This window comes from Setaria italica, chromosome V, assembly GCF_000263155.2.
Source record: "Setaria italica strain Yugu1 chromosome V, Setaria_italica_v2.0, whole genome shotgun sequence".
Lineage (NCBI taxonomy): Eukaryota > Viridiplantae > Streptophyta > Magnoliopsida > Poales > Poaceae > Setaria > Setaria italica.
The window spans coordinates 5274045-5297029 of record NC_028454.1 but is presented as its reverse complement, the minus strand read 5'-3'; the positions used below and the strand labels follow the sequence as shown (position 1 = coordinate 5297029).

The 22985-nt window shown below is 46.0% G+C and overlaps 3 protein-coding genes across 5 annotated transcripts; 1 reads left to right on the top strand and 2 right to left on the bottom strand.

The window, feature by feature from the left end:
- Positions 1–188: 188 nt before the first annotated feature.
- Positions 189–5114, bottom strand: LOC101770172. 3 transcript variants are annotated; one of them, XM_004967790.2, is made up of 7 exons: positions 4961–5114; positions 3934–4269; positions 2812–3322; positions 2657–2662; positions 2047–2345; positions 739–1066; positions 205–520 (listed from the first exon to the last, which is right to left on the bottom strand). In XM_004967790.2, the coding sequence occupies exons 2-6, from the start codon at positions 4246–4248 to the stop codon at positions 752–754; spliced, it is 1446 nt and encodes a 481-aa protein (XP_004967847.1). In that variant the 5' UTR covers positions 4249–4269; positions 4961–5114; the 3' UTR covers positions 205–520; positions 739–751. The 3 variants fall into 3 exon arrangements, with proteins under 3 accessions (XP_022682773.1, XP_004967847.1, XP_022682774.1); XM_022827038.1 differs by having other exon boundaries at positions 189–1066; XM_022827039.1 differs by lacking the exon at positions 2657–2662 and having other exon boundaries at positions 226–1066.
- A 3027-nt stretch (positions 5115–8141) lies between these two features.
- LOC101769363 (receptor-like protein kinase ANXUR2) lies at positions 8142–18414 on the bottom strand. The gene is made up of 9 exons (XM_004967787.4): positions 17975–18414; positions 15190–15666; positions 14565–14939; positions 13616–13828; positions 12639–13010; positions 12241–12484; positions 12010–12157; positions 11406–11772; positions 8142–10767 (listed from the first exon to the last, which is right to left on the bottom strand). The coding sequence occupies exons 1-9, from the start codon at positions 18012–18014 to the stop codon at positions 8159–8161; spliced, it is 4845 nt and encodes a 1614-aa protein (XP_004967844.2). The 5' UTR covers positions 18015–18414; the 3' UTR covers positions 8142–8158.
- A 2738-nt stretch (positions 18415–21152) lies between these two features.
- Positions 21153–22139, top strand: LOC101776925. Its single transcript, XM_004971519.2, has one exon. The coding sequence runs from the start codon at positions 21262–21264 to the stop codon at positions 21814–21816; it is 555 nt and encodes a 184-aa protein (XP_004971576.1). The 5' UTR covers positions 21153–21261; the 3' UTR covers positions 21817–22139.
- Positions 22140–22985: the final 846 nt, after the last annotated feature.

Here is a 22985-nt window from a genome sequence, read left to right as displayed (position 1 = left end):
AATCAGTAAACATGATCAACTATGATACACTGTCATCAAATTTTGACCAAAATTCAGAAAATCGCTCTGCACAAGTTGGGAGTAGCACAGAGATCAAAATCTTTACTTAGAGCATGTCAGAAACCATAGAAAAACTTGTCAGAAATCTTTCTCACAATAAATAAAGAAACGCAAATTCCCGATCAAGATAGCAAGATAATAGGCTCGCACAAACCCAAATCAATATGGGAAATTTCTGTGCAGCAGATGAAAAGCAGGAATGACCGATACGGAGTTAATATTTTTTACAGCAATCAGAAAATTCATTGAAAAGCAGCTTTTTACAATAAAATAATCTGGATTCCACGGACAATTTCAACAGCCCATTGTGATGCTACTACCTCAGCTGCAAAAGGAAGCAACTGGAAGACACAGTTCTGCAAAAATATGAGTCCTTACCTCCTCAAACTACATAACAGCAAATAGGTGCTAAGAGGGTCTAAGTAGCACACCATTGACACTGATTCCTCACACAATCGCCCTGAAAATGCGGGAACCGCTTTTAGGACTCAGAAATAGATGGGAACATTTTGTCGTAAGATGGAGGCTACCAAGTCTGCATCTATTGTCAGTCACAAACCTAACTAGTGGAACATTAGCTTACCGTTGTGTCAGTTCGGCAAACCACAAAAATGTTACCTCTTAATACATTTGAACTGCAGATCTTAACGTCAAAATCTAAAATGAGTGTCCACTCACCACTAGTCAACATCTAATATCGCCCATAGGTCCTCCCAAGATCACCATGTCTTTCGTGCTGAAACTTGCCATATGCTGCATGAGCCTTCGGGGCTGAATAGTTATCAGAAGCATATGGATATGTGCTCTTTGAATCCATTGGTTGAAGTGCAGCTGAAATATGTGTAGTTCTCTGCTCGAAACCTGGATAACCTATTTGGGAGTAAGAAGTCTGTGCTTGCTGTTGCCTTTTAAAGGTTTGTTCAAAAAATTCTTCCCACGTCCTTGCATGCATATTCCTCATGGTAGTCACTCTGTCCATGTAATTTTCTCGCATCACTCTCAGCGACTGCATTGGAAAGAAGATCGATATTATGAAATAATAAAGGCAGACATAAATATGCCGAATTACTATGCCACGCACTACTTGGTATTTATCCACTCATGGATATTTTTGTCATGAACTGGAACACATTATGGAACTTGAATTAAGCAAACGTAACGAAATGTGCAAACTTGACTTAATTGAACATAATTATTTGCTGATGTTACCATAAAAGTAAAAGAAGATTTTTTTTTGTCTATAATCAGAATAATATTGTAACTAAAGGATCCAAACATAATAAGTTGGCAAGGCCTTAAACAGCCCACAAAATTCATTCAAATAAGTAGATGGAATTATTACAAAGATAAAATAAACAATTTACCATGATTACTGCATCCTACCGTCCAGTAAGGAAAATAGTGCATTACCGTATCATGTGCATGCAGTCCATACATGAAACGAGGTAGGCTAGAGCTAGCAAATCATATTGGAATCACAAATACTAAGTGGATTCTTTCTAAATCCAATTTTCAGTTGAAACAGTTAGTCATCCAATTACTGTAGTTAGAAGCGAAAATGAATACAACCCTGAGATGAACCGAGAGAGAAGTTTCTACTTCCAGCTACACCCTATTAAAAGTAGATGTGGCAAATAACACAAGAATGTGAAATGCAACAGCTATTTGGTTTATAGCTCAGGATATTTCGACCTAAAATACGAGCAGAACAGAGAACATCCTGAGCTTCCAGTTTAACATTGGGACGAGATTAATGTTAAGATATAACTTCTTTTCTCATACGTGAAAGTAAGAGTCATACAGATAATATCTGAAACTTTAGTAGGGAAAAAATAGGTAAAGAACTTTGTCAACTCTTTCCAACCACGGACAAATCACATCAAACGATAACAGGGTGGTCAAAATTAGATACGACCAGTAACCATTACACAGTGAATTATGGATAGAGAAACAAAGTGACATTCATGGTAACTAAATGCACTTTACCTCTCGATGCTTGTAGTTCTCTTCATCCTCCTCTTGATTACGGGCTCTAGCTAATTCTGTAGCTTCCCTCTTAAACTCCATTTCAAGCTCTTCCAAGGTTTGTTGATGGGATGGCACATCAAACTTAAGGCTTGAACGGACATCTGCTTCATGCCTCTCAATGCCCCAGTTATTGGCCATGTTTGATGCCGCAAATTGGTTATTCTCACCATGTGTTCTAGGGGAAACATCAAGATAAGAGGAATGGCGTGGAAATTTTGATTGGGCTGGACGGCCTTTTGCTCCAAAGTTGGCATAAGCTTCAGCAAAAGGAAGAAGATGCAACATATTGCATTTTAGTTCCAGATGGCTAAAATAGTTTGACACCTAAGTAGACTTTATTGTATACTGAAAGGAGGAACAATGCCAGAAGCAATACACAAATTGCAGGCCATCCAACTCAGATGTCTGAAAAATCTTTCAACATATAGTACATTGCGTTCAAGATAGTCTGTCTGATCAATTAACAGGCAGAAACACTTCATATTCGGGCATATATTCGAGATAGTCTTGGCCGATCAATAATCAAGTAGAAACACTTCATATTTGATCATAAAAGGCTTGAACTTACCTCGAGCTGCAAAAGGACCAAACAAGTTATACACTAGCACGGCAATAACCAACAGAAACGGACCAAAGGTATTTTCTTTAGCTCAAATTGTTGTTTTTTCTGGCTCCTAATGCTCATACAATAGATGATGAGACCAATGTGCCTGAGCCCCCTACCTTGTGGAGATCCTTTTGAAAACTTGGGCATACTGTCATGCAATCGGCCATCTAGATGCCTTTCATTATAGTATCCTTTACTTTGAGAGCGTGATGCATTTCTTGGGCTACGGGACCGTCGAGAATCAGAAATTCTTGGGCTACAGGACCGTCGAGAATCAGAAATTCTTGGGCTATGGGACTGATGAGAATCAGAGTGTCTGGGACGAAACTCAGTGGTGTTCCGTACAGGTGACCTAGAGCGATCCCGTTTTGGACTGCTTTGACTATATTTACCTTTACTCTCTTGAATAATTTTATGCACAGCATCTACACCTTTGGCTAATATTAACCTATCCTTCCCACTGACAAACAGGAACTTCTCGTCCATTCTGATTTTACACCCCACATCCTTCTCAATCTGGCTTATCATACTCTCAGTGAAAAGATTCCTGACTTGCTTATCTCTTGCTGGAACTCTTTCAAAAAAGTCAGCATTTCTCCTATTTGCCCCAAGTGTGGATGGACAACCCTGTTCAGAAAAGGGGCAATGTTAAATGGAGAGAAGGCTTTGACATTCTTATGGTAGCACTTAGCAGGAGAGGATAAAATAAAAATGGTATCGTCAATTACAGTTTACACCAAAGAAAAAGAAGGAGTACCCAGGATACACCAAAGAAAAAGGGTAAATACAAAGCAGATAGTAAAAACAAAAACTGCAGGATTCCACTGACCAGGCAACATGGCTTACTTTCTAACCTTGCACTAACCATGTAGGGCAAAAAACACAAGATAAAAGTGTCAAAAGGTGAAGTGTGATTTTGTGCATTAATTCATATGACTCGCATTGCCATATACTGCTATTAAAAATTTTGAAGCATTTTTTTATTATTCACTCTGAATCGCAGATAATGAATAGAAAACAATGCCACCAAATAATCCCAGCACTTAGTAGAAGTGTCATATGATGCTGATTGCAAAAGAAACCTGCTGTTTAAATTCCATAGTATCAGTACACCATTGCTAATAAAATTGCTAACACTACAAATATATAATAACCGCCAGTAATACTTGTATGTTGTCACATGCCTATATTTCGATACGGTTTCATGCAAGTTGTAATTTCAACAGAAAGAAGAGCACCTGAGTAAAATGGCCCGAGTCTCCACATATTTTACAGATCATTTCTTCCTCCTTCCTCTTCTTCCAGTTCCTTTCTGTAGCCTTAGCTTTAGCCTCCCAGACCTTAGCCTCTCTGCTAGTGAAGTCCGTAGGAACAGCATTAGGATCTGGGGCCTCCTCTTCGTCATCTGACTTATCACGAGACAGGGGCCTCTTCTCATCATTTACTTTAGGCATCACACTATTTGTAGCTGGTGCAACTGGACCATTATATGCTTTCCCATAAACTTCATTGAAAAGTTCATCATCTATTTCAGGACTAGGTTCCCTTGCCATTGGCAAAAATATATGCTTGACCTACAGTAATTGCAAGCACACGAGGTGAAAGATAAATAAATTGTTTAGCCAAGGCAAATGAAAACGTTTCCAAGCTACATTGAAGCTTTGGAAACTAAAGTACTACTAACGCATTGAGGCACCATTGTTGTAGCAGATAGACGAGAGGCTGAAAACAAATTATGGTGCTTCTAATTCTAACATTATGCCCAGTCCTCGAGGATATAGATTGCATCCTTAGAGTAACATGCTGTTATAAGTTATGTCTCCATAAAACCTAGGCATGAGAACAGATTCAGACTAATCAATTTCTTTTGCCCTCCAGAATATTTTAGAGGAATTGCACATACTCCCGACACTCAATCAGGATTGGCTTCTCAGGAAGTCACCCAAAGCAACCAGTAAATGTCCACTCACGGGTTTAACCAATAACCACATATAAGATACCATATGCACTTGTCAACGAATTATGCGTGTTTAACTGAATGGTAACACCGTACACTGCAACCACAATCATGACTTGCATTCCTGCTCTGCAGGAGCGGACCCAGCATAGGACATGGGTGTACTACATCTGATAATTTTTTGCAAAAAAATCAAAGTTTAGCAGGTAACTACATGGTCAGATCCAAGTACAAATAGCATACATCAGGGTTTGGGGAATCCGACTTCGCGGTGCCGGAAAGGAAGGGAAGGGAATAGGAGGGCATACCTGCCGCCCTGTCGGATGCTCGTCGCCGGCGAAGCGCCCGACGAAGACCTGCCAAGGGCGGCCGCCGCTTCGCCCTGTTCGTCGCCACGAGGGAAGAAAGGCCGAGGAGTGGAGCGGAGAAAAGGAAATCAGCGGACGGGGAAAAAAAAACAACGGGCCGTCTTGGGCCGGAGGGCAGCGGAGGGCTCTCTTTTTTATAGTTCCAAATAGTCTACGTTACACGGATACGTGGCCGAGGTGCCGTACCGCGTATCCGATACACAGAAAAACATGATACGTCTGTGGATACGCATTGGGCTGGTTTTAGCGATACGGCCCAGCCCAACAAGACAACAGCCACACCCCTGTTGTAGCGCTCGGCGCTCTCTTCCCTTTCCCCGACCCCCGACGGCCACATGACGCATCGCGCCTCCGCCCATGCGCCCGCCCGCACGGCGACACACGCGCGCTGCCGCCTGCCGCGATTCCGCGAAGAAGCTGAAGCTCTGCGACTGCTCCGCCCCCAGCAGCGACTCTGCAGCAGGCCGGCGACCTGTTTCTTCTCCTTCAGTTTGTTCGGCGGCCGTTACCTCTCTAGTTCTCTCGATCTACTCTTTTTCTATAGTTCTTGAGTCCTTGTTGTTCGATTTTTTTCGATCTCCTTCCTGATCTTTTGCAAGTAGATAGCGTCATCAAATTCAAACAGTACTATGCTAGTACTGGTTTTTCCGATCCCTTCTTGAAGGTTTAGTCGTTGTACACTTGAATCCAGTATTTGTCAAAAGGAATAGAGACATACAAATACGGGAGAAACAAGAATGTGCGATGTGGGAGAAAATACTTTTGATTCTTGTTGTGAATTTTGTTTGCATTGGTATTTATTTACATCGAAAAATACTGAAACGTATCGGCGTATCGGGTTTTCCAAAGAAATGCCGTATTTCCGTATCCGTATCCGGCTGATACGGATGCACGTATTCGTATCCATGCAGCTTAGCAAATAGTTACCATATGGAAAAACGCGCGACCCGCGCATGACCTCCTAGGAGGTGGGCTAATTAGGTGGGTCGTACTAATTAATTGTGAGCTGAGTTAATAATTATGCCTGGGTGGAATGCTGCTAACTAGACAAAACGAGGTTCGGTAGTCTGTTCAACGGTAAAAACTACATGTTTGATACTAGTCTGTTCAATTTGTTTTGGATGGTCACTATTCTCTCATTTAGTATTCATTTTTATTCTATTTTCTATTTCATTAAAATTAAATCCACAAAACAAGACCCACATCATATATATTTTGAAGTTATTTTATTTGTTCTATCAACTTATATGCAATGGTAATGACAGCTTGCGTGTAATTTTAGTGGTGAATCTTCTACATACCTTGATATTAGACCATGCAACATGAGTTGACATGTGCTATATAAATATTAATATAATGCCTCTATGTATGTTGTCACATGTTATCTATATAAGTTGACAAAATATAAAGTTCAATATTTACATAAGCTTACGCAATATATCGATATAAGTGGACACCAAATAAGCATACAATACTTTTTTAAATAGAAATAGGTGACGATGATGTCTTTTGGAACTATGTGGAACCTATCCATGAATAAGTTGTCACCCATCTATTCATCTATACACAAGTTGCTACCAGTATATATGACAAGTTGTCAGTACATATAAATCGATCTGCAAATATATGCAACATTGGTCTTGTTTTGAAGATCTCATCACAAGTAACGCAATGGTGCAAACAGAATTTAAAATCGATAACAAACGAAGTAGTAATAGCAACTTCAAGTTTCTAGTTCAAAAGGAATATGGTTACATCATAGCTGATGTCATATGAAAGCGACACCTGCTAATATGGGTTGGTTTATCATGCGGGTCGGTTAGCGGTCTTTTAGCTGTCATCCCCTGGTTGGAGGGGTCGCTTTCTCCCTATGGAATCGCGGTCGTGCGTCATCGCGGTCCTTACCATATATACGACGTGCTCTATCATCTCAGGCCTTAATTTTAGAGAATCAGTTCACAAAAGCAACACTGAATCACTTGTACATGAAAAACTACTCGACAGATTCAACCTAGAATCTACTCCTAAATCCGAGAAACTTAAGCATATAGGCTGCAATACCCATCTCAGTCTCAACCATCTAATTGATCCTGATGGTTGATACTAGTCTCGTGGCAATCAAAATCATCGCCCCATTGGCATCTAGGACATTTCCTCCAATTTCTTTTGCCTTTCACATCGTTACAGAGATAGTGACATGAGCACACCTCCTACGGAAGAGGTGGCTTCATTGCGAGCTCACTCATGCAAAGAGCAAAGCAACATAAATGGCCTCCATTTCCAGAGGCGGCATGCGTCGTGGTCCGATCTACAATTGCTTCTTTAGGGACGAATCGGAAGCTACATCCTTTTTAAGGAGCGCGTGAAAAGCTGGTCCACAAAAAAAAAGTGCCTACACAATTTTTTTAGACCCTGTTTGGTTACTCTTGCTAAAGTTTAGCAGCCTGCTAAACTTTAGCAAAAGTTGTTTGGATACTCTTGCTAAAAGTCATTTAATGAGCTGTAAAAAGATCTATCTACCCTTATTAATGGTACGCAGGAGGGGGAGACAAACAATAAATGAGGGGTATAGGTTGTTCAGCCCACCTTTTAGCAAGTTTTAGCAACCAAAAACTTGCTAAAGTGCCAAACTTTAGCAACTCAACTTTAGCAAGTTTTATCAAGGGTGTTTGGCAGTTTAGCAGCTAAAAGTTGCTAAACTTTAGCAACTAAAGTTTAGCAAGGTGGAACCAAACACCCCATTGGTAGTGCCATAAGGATACGTGCTTGTATGCGTGTTTTGGGGGAAAAAAAGACTGAAAATTGATGCCAGCGTATCGGTGAACATCGTAATTGATGATAGCGTGCATCGACCATGTTCTCTTCATGACGACGGCAGCATTGAGCATGACAATCCTATTGATCTAAACACTGGTACACTGTTAATGGCATGCTAATTCTAGATTCAAAACTTTCAAGTCCTTGGCTACATGCCTACATACATGAATCCACTAGAAACCAAAATAAATTTACTAATTTAGCACCACCAACACTGAGCAGATGTGCTTTTGCTAATCATCAAGCACTATGAACGCGCGTATTGGCATCATTCCGCCGGCACTAACTGGGGACCGAAATTCCGCCGCCGTCCGCGTGTCGTCACCGGCCAGTCGGGCGCACGAGCTGCGAGAATGCCGCGCTGTTGGCCACCTCGTCGTCGTTCTCCTCGACGATGATGCACGCCTCGTGCGGCGGCCGGGTCGTGGACGACGTCTCCAGCGTCGTGACGCTGGCCGCGCTCCCGTTGCTGTTGCTGGGCTCGAGCGCCGCCGCCGAGCGCCCCGCCGTGCCGCTGCCCTCGCCGGCGGGCCGGCGCCCGCCGCAGCTGCCCCCTTCGAAGGCGTCCTGCAGCTGCATCGCGAACTCGAGGTTCCAGAGCACGTCCCCCATGGACGGGCGCTCGATGCCCTGCTCGCCGATGCACTTCTCGGCCGTGTCGGCGAACTTCTTGAGGCACTCCGGCGCGATCTGGTCCTTGATCGCCGGGTCGATGACGTCCTTCAGGGTGCCGTTCCGCTGGCACAGGAGCGCGTAGTCGGCGAGGCTGACCTGCTCCCGTGGCAGCGCCGGGTCGAGCGCCGGCCGCGCGAGGAGCACCTCGAAGAGCACGACACCGAAGGAGTAGACGTCGGACTTGTCGGTGAGCTGCTGCCGCCGGAAGTACTCCGGGTCGAGGTACCCGAAGCTGCCCTTGACCATGGTGCTGACGTGCGTCTGGTTGACCGTGGTGGGGCCGGACTTGGAGAGGCCGAAGTCGGAGACTTTGGCGACCCAGTCCCCGTCGACGAGGATGTTGGTGGTCTTGACGTCGCGGTGGATAATGGTGTACTTGGCGCCGGTGTGGAGGTAGTGCAGGCCCCGCGCGGCGCCGATGCAGATGTCGAGGCGGTGCCGCCACGACAGCGGCGGCTTGCCGCCCATGTAGAGGTGCTCCCGCAGCGTGCCGTGCTCCATGTAGTCGTAGACCAGGATCATCTCCCCGGCGTCCTCGCAGAAGCCGATGAGGGAGACGAGGTGCCGGTGCCGCAGCTTGGACAGCATCTCCACCTCCGTCTGGAACTCGTGCACGCCCTGCTCCGACGACGGGTTCGACCGCTTGATGGCCACCTTGGTGTCGCCGTCCACCACGCCACGGTACACCTTCCCAAACCCGCCCACGCCGATCACCAGCGACTCGCTGAAGTTTTTGGTGGCCACCTTGATGTCGGCGAACGAGAAGTGCCGGCACATGCCCGCCAGGTTCGCCGCGAGGTGGCCCGACGACTTGTTGCTCGTGTGGGAGTGGAACAGCGGCAGCCAGCCGGAGGTGTGCGACCCGCCGGCGGCGGCCAGCTCCCTGCTCTTCTTCTCCTGGTACCACACCACGCAGATGGCGGCGACGAGCCCGAGCGCGGCAGCGCCGCCCGCCGTGCCGCCCATCACCGTGCCCATGTTGCGGTGCCCGTGGGTCCTGGGCACCCCCTCGTCGCCCGCGCCCAGCTCCGCCTTGGCGAGCAGCCTGGACGGGTCCGGGTTGGGCCCGGCCAGGTTGCCGTCGGTGCCGTTGATCTTGAAGACCTCGAGGCCGTTGAGGGTGGCGTCGTAGAACTGCGGGCGGAGCGCCACCGACGGGTGCAGCGCCACCCACATGGCCTCGTCCCCGGGCTCGTCGGCCACGGACACCGCGAAGTCCTTGTACATGGGCACGCCCTTCTCCGTCGTCATCCCGATCACATCGGCGTCGGACTGCGCCGTCTTGTTGTTGACGTAGATGTCGAAGGCCCGCTGGTTGGGGCGGCTGAGCAGCAGCTCGCAGAAGTGGAGGCGGGCGACGTAGGTGAAGTTGCAGTCCACGGGCATGGTCCAGGTGAGGTTGTAGTTCTGGTTGAGGCGCGGGTCGGAGCCCATGGAGCGGGTGCCCAGGTACACCTCCGGCGGCGCGGCGTACTCGGCGACCTCGCTGGGGTACTTGAGCTGGAAGTGGGGGCCGGCCCTGTAGATGACGCCCTGCACCGGGCCCAGCACGTAGGGCGTGTCGTCGTACCACTGCCGGGTGAGGCCGGAGTCGTTGGACGGCGGGATGTACATGCCGCCGACGTTGAAGCGGTACATGGTCTGGAGCGCGGCGCCGGCGATGTCCACAGTCTGGTCCGCGAAGCCAACCATGGTGGCCGGGTCGGAGAAGAGGTCGGGCATGGAGATCACCTCGATGCCGTTGACGAAGGCGTAGGTGTCGTTACCCACCGGCATCGGCGTGAAGGTGATGGACAGGAACCCCGCCGGCGTCGGCGGGAGCGAGAACTCCCGGATGATGAACGCCTGGCTCAGCGCCTTGGCGTAGGTGTACGCGCTGAAGTTGCGGAGCAGCGTGAGGCCGGTGGAGGTGGTCACGGAGAAGTGGAAGCCGTCGGGGGCCAGGCCGTTGTAGGAGGAAGGGTAGAAGTGGAGGCGCACCCAGTGGCGGTCACGCGGGTTCACGGTGAAGTTGTACACGGCCTCCATGGTGAACACGCGCGCCGTCATGTAGGGGATGGTGGACGGCAGGCCGTTGTCCATCCTGTCGGCCGCCATCATCAGGGACGACTTGCCGGAATCGGTCAGCCACGTGTCATCGTTCGTGTCCGCCATCCACTTCCGGCCGTCGCCGTCCAGGCTGTCCGTCGCGGACCCGCAGTTGAGCAGGACCCTGTCCGCCGGGGCGTACGGCTTGGACTCCGCGATGGCGGCGGCTCCGGCGACGAGAAGCAGCACCAGCAATGGGCGCCGAGCTGTGCCAGCCATGCGCCGAGAGAGGACGACGATGCAGATGGTGGAGAGGGAGCTTGGCAGCCCAGCGGCCAATGGAAACGGTAGAGGAGATGGGTGACTAGGACATAGCGATTGGTGAAAGGGGAAGAGAGAGAAGGGTTTGGGGGATGAGAGTGAGAGTGTTCGACACCCGCGGGAGAAGGGGTTGAAGGCACGCGTACGGCAGGCCTGGGAGGTTACTCCGGGAACGAAGGCAACCCAAGGCGCAGGGGCATGCAGCTGAGAAATCCTACAAACATGTCCACCCACACATGGTGTTTGGCTGCATGGTTCTCCATATCCAGATTCAGAGCATGCCGGATTTTCCACATAATAATTCTGGAGCTATGGACTGAAGAAGAAACTTTGAACAAAATCATTTCTTTCATACAAAGCCACCGAACGTCCTTGTGACAACAATCTAGTCTTTTCAGACGGTGAATGAAAATGGAATTTACATGTACCTCTTCCCAATGACTGGTCAGGCCAATTGGACCACCAGCCCTCCAATGGGTGACTACATTGCTACAGCCTCTAGAGAAACAACTCAGCAAGGCAACCACCCCCATCAGTCATCGACCTTCATGGAGATCTTCTGAGAAAACCGCAGTTCTTGGAATGGTTTCGGTGTCAAAGGGGCTGAGGCCTGAGAAGGGGCCGGAAGAGAACATGGATGAGGTACCATCAGATTCATAGGTCGTCGAAGACTGCCGGACGTTGGGGCGGGTGGGCGGTGTCGGCATAGATTCCTGGAACTCTACAGATCTTTGAACCATCTTGAGTGACTGCACCACCTCACCCATTGTTGGCCTTTGGTTTGCCTCTGGTGAAACACAGGCTGCTGCGATTGTGCACACCCGCACAAAATCATCTTTCGGGTACTGGGCGCCAAGCCTGGGGTCAGCTAGTTCCTCTAATCTATCTTGATCTCGAAGAATCGGCCGTGCCTACAGTCAATCGAGAGAAAGAATGCCTTCAAATAAGTGAAATAATCACAGATATGAACAAATTCACTTAATTTCCTCGTGCCAGCTGCCTACACATATTATTATCTGCAGAAAAAACCACCTATACACACGCAATTAGCTGTCTGCCTAATAGTCAGTATAAAAAAGATTCTGATTCAGCAGTAAACCATGAAAGAACTACTGTGACATATAGTATATAATAGAACGAAGTATTACCCACGTCACTAGGTTTTCCTGCCCAGACGGCTGTGACATATCCACAGGCCTCCTCCCAGTTAGTAGTTCAAGTAGAACGACTCCATAGCTATATACATCGCTTTTTACAAGCAAGTGTCCTGTCATCGCATACTCGGGGGCAACATACCTGAAAACACACCAGAAGTATATTACAAATTCAGAACAGAAATAGCTGGGCAATTGCTCAAGGTAAAAGGCCATTTAGATTACCCGAAAGTTCCCATGACACGAGTTGAAAGATAATTAGCCCGCCCTTCAGGCGCCTGTTTTGCCAGACCAAAATCAGATACCTTAGCATGAAAATCATTCTCGAGCAATATATTAGAGGCTTTGAAATCCCTGTGGATTACGCAGGGCTGCGAATCCTCATGGAGGTATGCTAATCCCCGGGCAGCATCAAGTGCTATCCTCATCCTGGTGTCCCAATCCAAGGGGCAGTTAGCACCTAGTGCACCTGATAAAATGCAGTTCATCGTTAGAAGTATGTTTCTTATGTCTGGAAATTACAATATCCAAAAAAAAAAAACTTAGATAATAGGTTCAGGTGGTGGAACTAAAAATGGAGGCTATGCAGCAAGGGTTCAGGAAAAAGTTGCAATTGATCATACCGTGAAGCCAAGCCTCAAGGCTTCCATTGGGAACAAGCTCATAACAAAGAAGGTTCTGTGATGACTCGCGGCTGCTATAGTAACCAATGAGTTTCACAAGATTTCGGTGGTGCAATCTGCTCAGCATTTCCACTTCAACTAAAAACTCCTTGTCTCCTTGGTGCCCTCCGGTAGTAAGCTTCTTTATAGCAACAGCCGTACCATCACCCAGTACCCCCTTAAAGACACGGCCAAAACCACCTTCTCCAAGCACACTTGAAGGCTCAAAGTTATTTGTTGCCGCTTTCAGTTCTTCGTATGAAAGGAACCTTGTGCTGGTGGGGCGAGGAAGTGACTCCACTGCAGAAACTGCATCTGGCGTCCTTTGCTTGGCTGCGTAAAAGTATTAGGGGGTTATACGTGCATAACATTGTTCCTGAAACACCAGGAAAGAACCCAGAAAACTTAATCTATCTTTTCAAGTTGACTGAATTCAGACACATCATACATCTCCATTAATGTCATTGCTAGGGTGTAGAGGTTGGGATCTCAAATACTCCATTATCTAAAAATACTCATGACACAGCTTCGGAAATGCATTATATTTCAAAAGGCTGCAAAGTATACTGGAGATGCATTTCTCCTAACATGACAAACATATCAATGCTTAGGGAAAATACATTAATTTACTGGATCCTATCAACAAAGTATAGCCACAGATTACAAAAGCCCACAAACCCCTTGGTGTGAACTGTAGTCATAGTTTACCTCATGCTTTCTGGTTTAGACAGTTTTATGCAGTGCCTTAACTAAATAGTAATTACATAGTTTATAATAGCTATCTTTCTAGTCAGGACTCATCACACCTTTTGCAACTATTGCATAACATTTTTTTAGAAAAATGAAAATAAAAACAATCAATCACTATCACATTAGGAACACACCAAATGTGTATTGGTTCCAAGAAAATAACACATAGTGGATAGTAAGATACGTACGTGTTTCAACAGGAGGCACTTTCTTTTTCCCTTTTCTAAATGTGCAGAAGCAAATTGTTAAAACAATCAGCAAGACCCCAATTAGAGCACCAACACATATGATAATGACAGTAATCAGGCTTGAATGTCTATTGTTGCTGGGATCCCCACTCGGACTTGGTATGGTAGATGATGTAGATGGAGAGGCCTTAGGTGCTATTGTGAATGCTGGAGCTGCCAATGATACAGATAGCAGTATTAAGAATATGGAGTAGTAACTAAAAAAGAACCAAGATAGACTGATACACATTTAAAGCTCATTTATATAATATATGTAAGAATTATCATGTTCACGAGCTTCATTTTTGTATCATAACATCTAGGCATCCAAAGGTCAAGAACATTTTGTGATAGACATGTAAATTCAACAGACATGCCTTGGACGGGAAACCAAAGGAAAATTTATGTACAACTTTTCACCAGGGTGGCAAATACTTTAAAGGCATAGGACATACATACAGGCAAATCGGATAAATTATTAAGATGCAACTTACATGTGTAGGGGGGAGTATACACAGTTATAAACAAGAAAAACACAACAACAGAAGTACATAAATTTAGAAGGAAAGAAGAATAGTGAATGTAGCTATTCCTTACTCTTCTACCATAATTACCATTTTTAACTCTTCATATTGAAAAAATTAGGTAGGACAAGGGAAGAGTATGGTGCCTTTTACCAAATGGTGTCTCTTCTTTTCCTTTTAACACTTTTGAGCTAATTTGATATATGAAAACTCCAGATTTCCATAACCTGTTGGTGGTTCACACTACATCTACACCTATAATATCAATCTCATATTAAGCAAACAATAAGAACAAAAACAAAGCAGCATTCTTTCCCTTCCTGGACAGTAACAAAACTGTCATCATTCTAGTAACAAGCATAAAGTATAAGATCAAAAGCTATTACCTGGGGCTGGGGCCAATGGCCTGAACCATGTTAAATTAAGAAGATTATAGTCCCCGACCAACACAGGATCAATCCGAATTGTATGCTGAGTAAGTGAATAATTCATTGTGTTAACTTGATCGGCTGCAAAGCTAATTCCGGTATGGGGTGCTATATCCATTGTGATATTTAGTCCAGAAGCTCCAACAACGTAAAAATTTACAATCTCGAACTGATTAACACGCAGGTTGAGCTGAGAAGCAAGTTCTTGAAGAAAGTCGTTGCTCCAATTTGAAATCAAGGAAACATTACGAAGGAAGAGCTCAACTCTCACTGGATAAACACAATGGCAGTCCCGGGTGCCTCGTTTTTGTACCATGTTTGGTGCACAACAGCCTAGTAAATGAACAAGAATTAAAATATGGTTAACAGCATATCCAGAACACCTCAGTAGTATTACGGATACTATTGGAGTCAACGATATCAGCCACATAAAGATTGGAGCAAATAGGTCAGAACGAAATGTACAAATGATGCTTTTCTTGAATAGACAAATAGCCTACCATCAATCAAATTGTCTAATTTGAAGCTGTGTGAGAAATTATTTACAGTTACAATATTCCAAGGCCCTGGCAAATAGACTTACCATTGTGAGGGGATACTGGAGGTTGCACTAATCCAGAAGGAGCTGCGCTTGAATTGGAAGCTGCATCTGGAGGGTCAGCATCAACATGAGCAGGAGCAGCCGTTGCTAATATTCTGTCATGCTGCACCAAAGGACGTGATAGATCTGAGGAATAAATGGCCAGATCTAAAGTGCCAGGCACAGAACTATAGCTAGGCACTGAAACAGGAGGATGTGCGGATGACAGGGCAACTGTTGATGAATATAGCTTCTTTTGTCTTTGCTCATCTGCTGGTTGCACTGAAACACCTATGAGGACTTTATCTTGAGATGCCATGGAATGAAATGGTCTCCAACCTTGAGATGGAGGCATAGCAGGAGCCACTACTTCTAGAGCTGAAGTTTGAACAACCAAACTGATCCCACTGAGAAATTCCAGGATCAACACAGCAGCCAAGAAATTGAATGCAAGATTTCTCAAAGTATCTTCAGAAAATCCTGAAAACAAGTTGTACATCAACCTGTCAGAATCTTCTTTTACGAATTATGTATAATGAGCAGAACGGGTATACAATATTAGTGCAGACAGTAGATGCTGAATGACCATGGCTCATTGGCACCTAAGAAACAACATAAAAATGTTACAAAGAAAAAATCTTCTAGGGTAGTAACCAAAAGGTCACATGTGCTCTTTACACATGCCTCAAATGTAGGTAGAGATAGAAATGCCCATGTGTATGTAAAGATAGATTTGTGTCCATCTACTTCTGTTCTGATGAGCCAACCATTGTTTACTGGCTCAAACTTTAGTGTATGATCTTCCCACTCGTTTTAAACTATTTTATGATAGATCTTCTAATATTGTCGAGATTTGCCATTACTAATTTAAACAGGATAGCTATGCCATTTTTATGATTCATTATCCAAAGGATCATTTCACCTCATTCAGATTTTTCTACAACCGGCATTCATCAATTTCAATATGCATCCAATTAAACAATGTATTTGAATAAAAATATAAGCATCAGACCACAAAGATTACTTTTTTTCCCTCAAACACGCAGACCACAGAATTTGAACATGGTACTGCCTATTATCTGCTCCAGTGTACATTGAGTCATTATGATGTTATGCACAAGCTACTCAATATCTACCATATTCATGGCAGCTGGTGCCTGGCAGAGTACTGGTAAAGATTACAACTCACCTTTAAGTCCTTAAATTTTCAAGAAGGTCGCGACAAATGGTGGTTAAATTACATCCTATAAATGTTGATGTTTATTACTACATATGCAAGCATAATCTTATTTATTATGGTGGTTTAAAAATATTCTAAGCCAGTTTTTAATACATATTGGCAGACAATAATTAGTCCTATAAAAATTGGCTATATTTTCCAGGCACAGAGTATTTTCTTCAGCATTATTATGATATTAGCATTTCAAGGACACTCTCCAAACAAAGGTTTCTTCTTGTTTAAACTCGCGATCTAAATGGGCAGCACATGCACCGTAAAAGAATGTTGTGCGCATGCTAAAACTCAGGAATAGTAAAAAGTAGCACTTAATGGGAGCTTATAGATAATTTATACTGCTGCAAACAGCCCACAATGTGTTCCTACTTGGCAGCTCGGTAACAATATACAGTACAACTATCCCGGCAGCATTTGATGGTACGGGCAAACGACTAGAGTTTTCAGTTTTCATCCCATTGCAAAAAGGGCCCTTGAGGGAGGACGGAGCCAGCAATGGGGTGATGGAGATAGGAGCACAAGCCAGGAACAAGGATTGTGACAACAGTGATCGTGGCTAATGTGGCAGTGATGGTTGGCACCTAGGGACTAGGGTTTGGAGTCTGTCTAGGTTTGTGCCTGTCAGCTAAATCAAATCTCAATCTCTGTCCCTATTGAGCCGGGCCTGATGGCCGTAAGGGACCAAGTACCCAAATAAAGGACCAGCCTGGTCTATCTAAGACTAGCAACCCAAGTCGGTAATCAAGATGTCATATCAGCATACTTGCCAAGTACGTCGAGTCGATGAATCCTATTGGTGCTGCTAGGTCAACACGACAACTAATGGGCGACGTGATGACAATGAACAACTATTAGGACACACCCCCAACAAAGGTTGGGGAAGAAGTGAAAAGTGTTATATTCACATAAATAGGACAGGTTCTGAAGCATGGCGCAGTACTCTAGAAACGAGAATATGAGGAACGCCCCTTTTCAGCAAATGATGATCTGTTAATACAGTTTCTTCAACTGTGGTAATAAATTGGTAGCCCAATGCTCAAATAAGATCAGGTGAATGCAAGGACAGAAGCCGAGAACATTTATAAACAATGTAATCATACATCAAGATACAGAAACATTGCTAGGTAACAACACCCAGGCCCAGCAATCTCAATCTTCAAAACCAACAAAGCAGCAGATGTTCCATCCAACGGACGGGTTCATCTTCATGGTTTCAGGTTCTCTAAGCTCTACATTCTAGTATCCGACTTCAGTCTCCAGAAATGCTGCAAAGCAAAGCCTACTAGTTACCAAGCGACCCCAAGCAAACCCGAATTCTCAGGCGAGCTCCCGATTGCGCAATCAAATGGTAGGTTGGTAAGTACAGTAAGATCCTAAAGCAAACTCCACTGCGGCAGACGGGTTAGCCCAAACCGCGCCGTCGAGACGCCATTTCCCCACCGCTGAAACCTCAAATCGCTCCGCATAGTCGCGGCACAACCCCCGAGTACTCGAGTCCACCGCACCACCTAGCATCAAGCACGGAGAGTAGGGCTCGGATCAGGGGGAACTCACCTCGACTGGGGCGGCAGCCCGCCCGCCCGAGCCACGCCATCCCACCGCAGCGGCGGCGGCGGCGGCGCTGCTTCTGCTGCTGCTGCTGTTACCGGCGCCGGACCGGCGGGGGCCGGTGCGCTCGTCGCGGCGCCGGCGAGGCGGGGCCCATGCGCGCGGGAGTGAAGGAGCCAAGGAGGGGAGGGGGGTAGGGTTTGGGGGGGGGACGGCGCCTGCGGGGAGCTGCGGCGGCGTGCGGGGTTGGAATGGATGGATTTCACTTTCCTTTTCCTCTCCTCTCCAGCTCTCCTTCCGCGGCGCGGGCTCGGCTGTCTCTCGGCAGCTGCCGGTGGTGGCTTTGATTTGCTTTTTGCGCCTGCGCTGCCGCTGCTTTGCCTTTCTTTTCCCTACCTCCTGCGACTTTTCTCTCCCTCTCCTCGCCGTTGCGGACGACCTGGTACTCCGAGTTGGCTCAGACCTCAGTGAGTGTCCAGTGCGGTTTACTCCAAAAGTCGAAGCCGACGCAAGTGGATGCGGTCAAAGTTCCCCCGCCTGAGAGCTCAGCAGCCACTGCAAAATGCTGAGCACAGAACGTCCTGAAATCCCCAATGGCAGAGTACGGTTAGGCTAGCAAATTAACAGTATGGTGCTTGTTCTATCTGTACGGCTAAACGGCTGTTTACCTTACTGTTTGAGTGGTCATTTAACCTAATAACTAATGAGACGATGGGTGACCAACTGTTTAGTGATTCGAGTTCATATAAAGATTTCTCAAAGGAGTTGATGTGAAGATGAGAATTTTTCAATGCAGAGATCAAAGATTACCCAAATTGAATTATGAAACAGAATTAGCATGCAAAGTTCCCTTCGGAATCCAAACAAGTTCTTGCATCTGCTCGTGCGCATTTAGCGGAGAGAGAGGTCTGTTTCATGCCAGTCCACATGCACACCGGCCAAAGAAATCAAATCAGCCACGGATTAAAAAAAAAACCAACTATTCTAGGTAGGCTACGTCGTTTACTCATGTGCAAGGCAACAAAAGATGGGTCACGCGCCTACGCTTAACTAAAATCAGTCCTACACCGTACTACCAGCTTGGGACAAACTAATCTGTCAGTCTACGACGAGTTGTTTAGTTTAACCCTGCCGGGGTCCGAGGACGACGCCCAGCACACGCACAGGCGCGGTAGCCGCGTATCAGATCCCGGTAGCCGTGGACGTCGACCTCTCATGTGTGCGCGCCATCATGGGGCTCTCCCCTTCCCGTGCTCGCGTCGATCGATCCATTCCATTCGCTGCTGCCAGACTGACAACGACGCTTTACCTCTTCTTTAATCAACGACCACAGCCCGGGGTTCAAAGATCAAAGCGTGGCAAAAGCAAAGCCGTCGCCGATCCTGGACCATGAGCGCCATGATTTGATTAATGCATGGTGTGTTTTTTCTGCTGATTTTCTGTGCCGGGAGGATTTCTTAGTTTGGACTTTGATATGCTGATACGATACTTTTTACTTGTTTCTTTTTTCCCCGTCTTCGTCGTGGGTGAGACTGAGACCGCGACTGGATCAGATGATCTCGTGGAGTTCAGCAAGTCGTTGTCCTTGGCTGAATTCAGTTGGGCATGCTTTGACCTCCACGGCAGGAGCCATGCCTCTCCTCTGTTTTTTCCTTACAACTTGCGACTTTCTTTTAAACTGTCTGACGATACGCGAACACCGCAGATCCGTCTAGGATGTGTCAAGGTCAGAGTTCTTTTTCTGCAGCTGATGGAAGTGAATTTCAGCGAAAGTTATGAGTACCTAACTGCTGGTATAGTTGTGGAAAAACGCCTAACTTGATGTGGCAACAAACTAAATGTTCATTTCAAGCTGTCTGACTATACTACGACGGTATATCAAGTTTAGATGGACATGGATTAAAGCGTTTGGATTGGACACTAGATAGTCTTTTTTGGACTTGAATTGGATTATGGACTTTCTTATTTAGAGTAGGTCTTCTGCATTTGGATTTGGATCACAATCCATTCCAACCTCTGATCACGAAGTTTCTCACTATTGTGAATACTCTCTCCTGTGACAAGCAATCATATTTTGGATAAGATCTGATCAAACGTTTGACACTTTGCCCGTATATAATTTTAAATATTTTAAGTTGTTTGGAAACATAAAAATCATGCATGTAAAATATAATAATGTTATAGATTTATTAGATTTTATAAACATATAATACAAAGTAGTGGTCAAAATTGCACCTGAAACACCACTAAAAATGACTAAGTATTTATATTTGGAGGGAATAGTTCGTAAATTGTAACATGCTTAACTACTAGTATTTTCTAGAAGAGACTTTTAAATCCGTCAGTTGGTCAATACTTCCAATTTCTCGCACCATTTTTGGATTGCCAATTTGATGCCACATAAGTTGATATTTTGTTCTAGAAATACCATTGTGGCATTGTTAATACTCCATGGAGTCAGAAAATAGTGACATCGCGGGTTCCATGCAGGCAATTTATCAAAATATTGATTATCAATCATTTCATGTTATTTGAGATTGAAAATAGTTGAAATGGTACAAGTATATTTGACTAAAAAACAGAATCATGGTCTTAGATTTTTCTATGGTTTGTAAATATATTACTATGGAAAATTGAGATGAAACTGGCTTTAGGAAAAGTGCCCATGTCTATTACATCACTCTTTTTTTACTGAAGAGAATAAAAATAGATACAGAGCTATAACTGTGTTAATTAAGCGTTTGAATGGGCTGACCGGATGAAACGACCAAAACCGTTATAAAAATATTATTATATTTTTTTTTGCATATCTTCGATCGTTTGTTCTTTTATGGTTCTGCTCTAAATTCCTCGACAGATATTCTGGTAGGACACATGGATGTACTCTTGTTTTCCCCTTGTACGTAGGAATGGGAGCAGGGAGATGATAAGGTCTGTGGTATGGCATGGAGGAGAAGATAAATGAGGAGTACCACAGAGGCTGCAGCAGGTTTTCATCTACCTCGCGATACCAGAGGTACCATCTCATTATCCCAAATCACCAGATCGGTTAATGGAAATGAGGCCTTGAGCTCCTAGCCATTGTTTAATTAGGGCAGCTTAGCTTAGTAATCGTCCCAATAACGCCAGCGACAACAAAGGGAGGAGAGCCGCCATTTCCGTCGCTCATGCACGCATGCAACCACCCCTGCCACCCGCCTCGCGTAGTATTTATCTCCCTCGCCCCCGCCCGATCCAGCAGTCCCGGCCCCTCCTCTCGCCGCCGGCCTAACACCAGCAGCTAGCTAATAGCCATGGCCACGGCCGGAGCCCGCGCGGTGCTCATCGTCCTCGGCGCGGCCGCCGTCGCGCTCCAGCTGGCCGCGGCGCCGGTGTCGGCCGGCAGGGACAACACCGCCGCGGTGGCGGAGGTGTGCAAGAACACCCCGTTCCCGGAGCTGTGCACGGGCTCGACGCAGAAGCACGCCAGGAAGTACGACACGGTGGACCCGCTGACGGTGCTGGAGATGCAGGTGGACGCGTTCAAGAAGCGGGTGAGGGCGGCGAGCAGGCGCGCCAAGAGGGAGGCCAGGACGGCGGCCACCCCGGAGCAGCGCCGGGCGCTGAACCTCTGCAAGAGCTTCTACCTCGACGCCGGCGACAACCTCGGCGCTTGCAAGCGCGCCATCAGGTTCAGGGACGGCGTCACCATCCGCGCCACCATGAGCATGGCGGCGCAGGACATGCAGAACTGCGACGAGGAGTTCAGGAAGGCCGCCGCCAAGAACCCCGTCTGCGACCTCAACAGGTCGCTCGTCGACATGTCCGAGAACTGCCGCGCCCTCTCCAACATGATCCCTGCTAGCTGAAGTGCTCTTCGCTTCGCTTGAAATTTTGTGTTTTTATTTTTATTTTTGCCCCGATGTAATTTGTTCAGTAGCGTCCGAGTGCGGCCAGCATGTGATGGCTGCGCGCGTCAGTAGCTGGACGCACGCATGCTCTGCCTCTGCTCAGTCCATGCGGAGCGCGTCCTTCTTTTCCGTTGCCCCAATTGTGCGCGGCATGGCTAGCTTGAGATGGACCGTGTGGGATGGCACGGCTCGTTGAGCGGCATGGCGCGCTTGCAGGGCGCGGCCTAACCTGCTAATTTTGTGCTTCTAAGACAGTCAATACAACTGAAAATGTTTCTCATTTCTCCACAGCACAAAACATCGTGTGTACTGTCGTTCCTCATGTTCGTGTGGTTTTTTTTATATCTAGGTTGGTTTGTTCATTAACCCAAACATTCTGCAATGTTTACAACATCCCAGATGCAACTAGAAAACTGTCGAAAGATGGAGAAAGCAGTATATATACTCAATTGCCCAACACACGAGTCACCTCGTTAGCACTACACCTTACATAATAGAAAATGAAACAAAGTTGCTCGCTACTCCCTCAATCTTAAATTACTATTCGTTTTTGTTTCTAGATACATAATTTTTGCTACGTATCTAGACATGGATACATTTAGATCCATAGCAAAAGTTAGTATCTAGAAGAGTCAAAACGAACAGTATAAATCATCATATATCAGCAACAATAAGACATTGAAGCGGCCACACTTTTTGAATTAGCCTCGAGCAATCTAATTAACTCCCAAATCACCTTGCGGAAACCTTCATCATGCGTAGAACACAACACTACATCGAAGAGCCTGTGCTTCCGCAACCTCTCGGTTAGGGACGCCATGAAACGACTGACGACGGCAGCCTATCGAACATCTACCAAGTATCTGCATGAGTTGGGTTGTAGGATCACGCATTGCCAAATAATAATTGGGTATCCCATGAGCCTAGTATGGTGACCAATCGGGAGAGGCATTTAGGTTTCGCAAACGCATGATGCATCAAGAACTCCATAGCGTTAACATTCTTGTTCGCGATACCTTCTCTGTGTCGATGGTAGCATGGCGACAACAATGGCCATGATATCGTGGCCAAGGAGGCCGGTAGATCGCGGCATATCTGCTCCTCACCATAACAAACTATGCTAATTG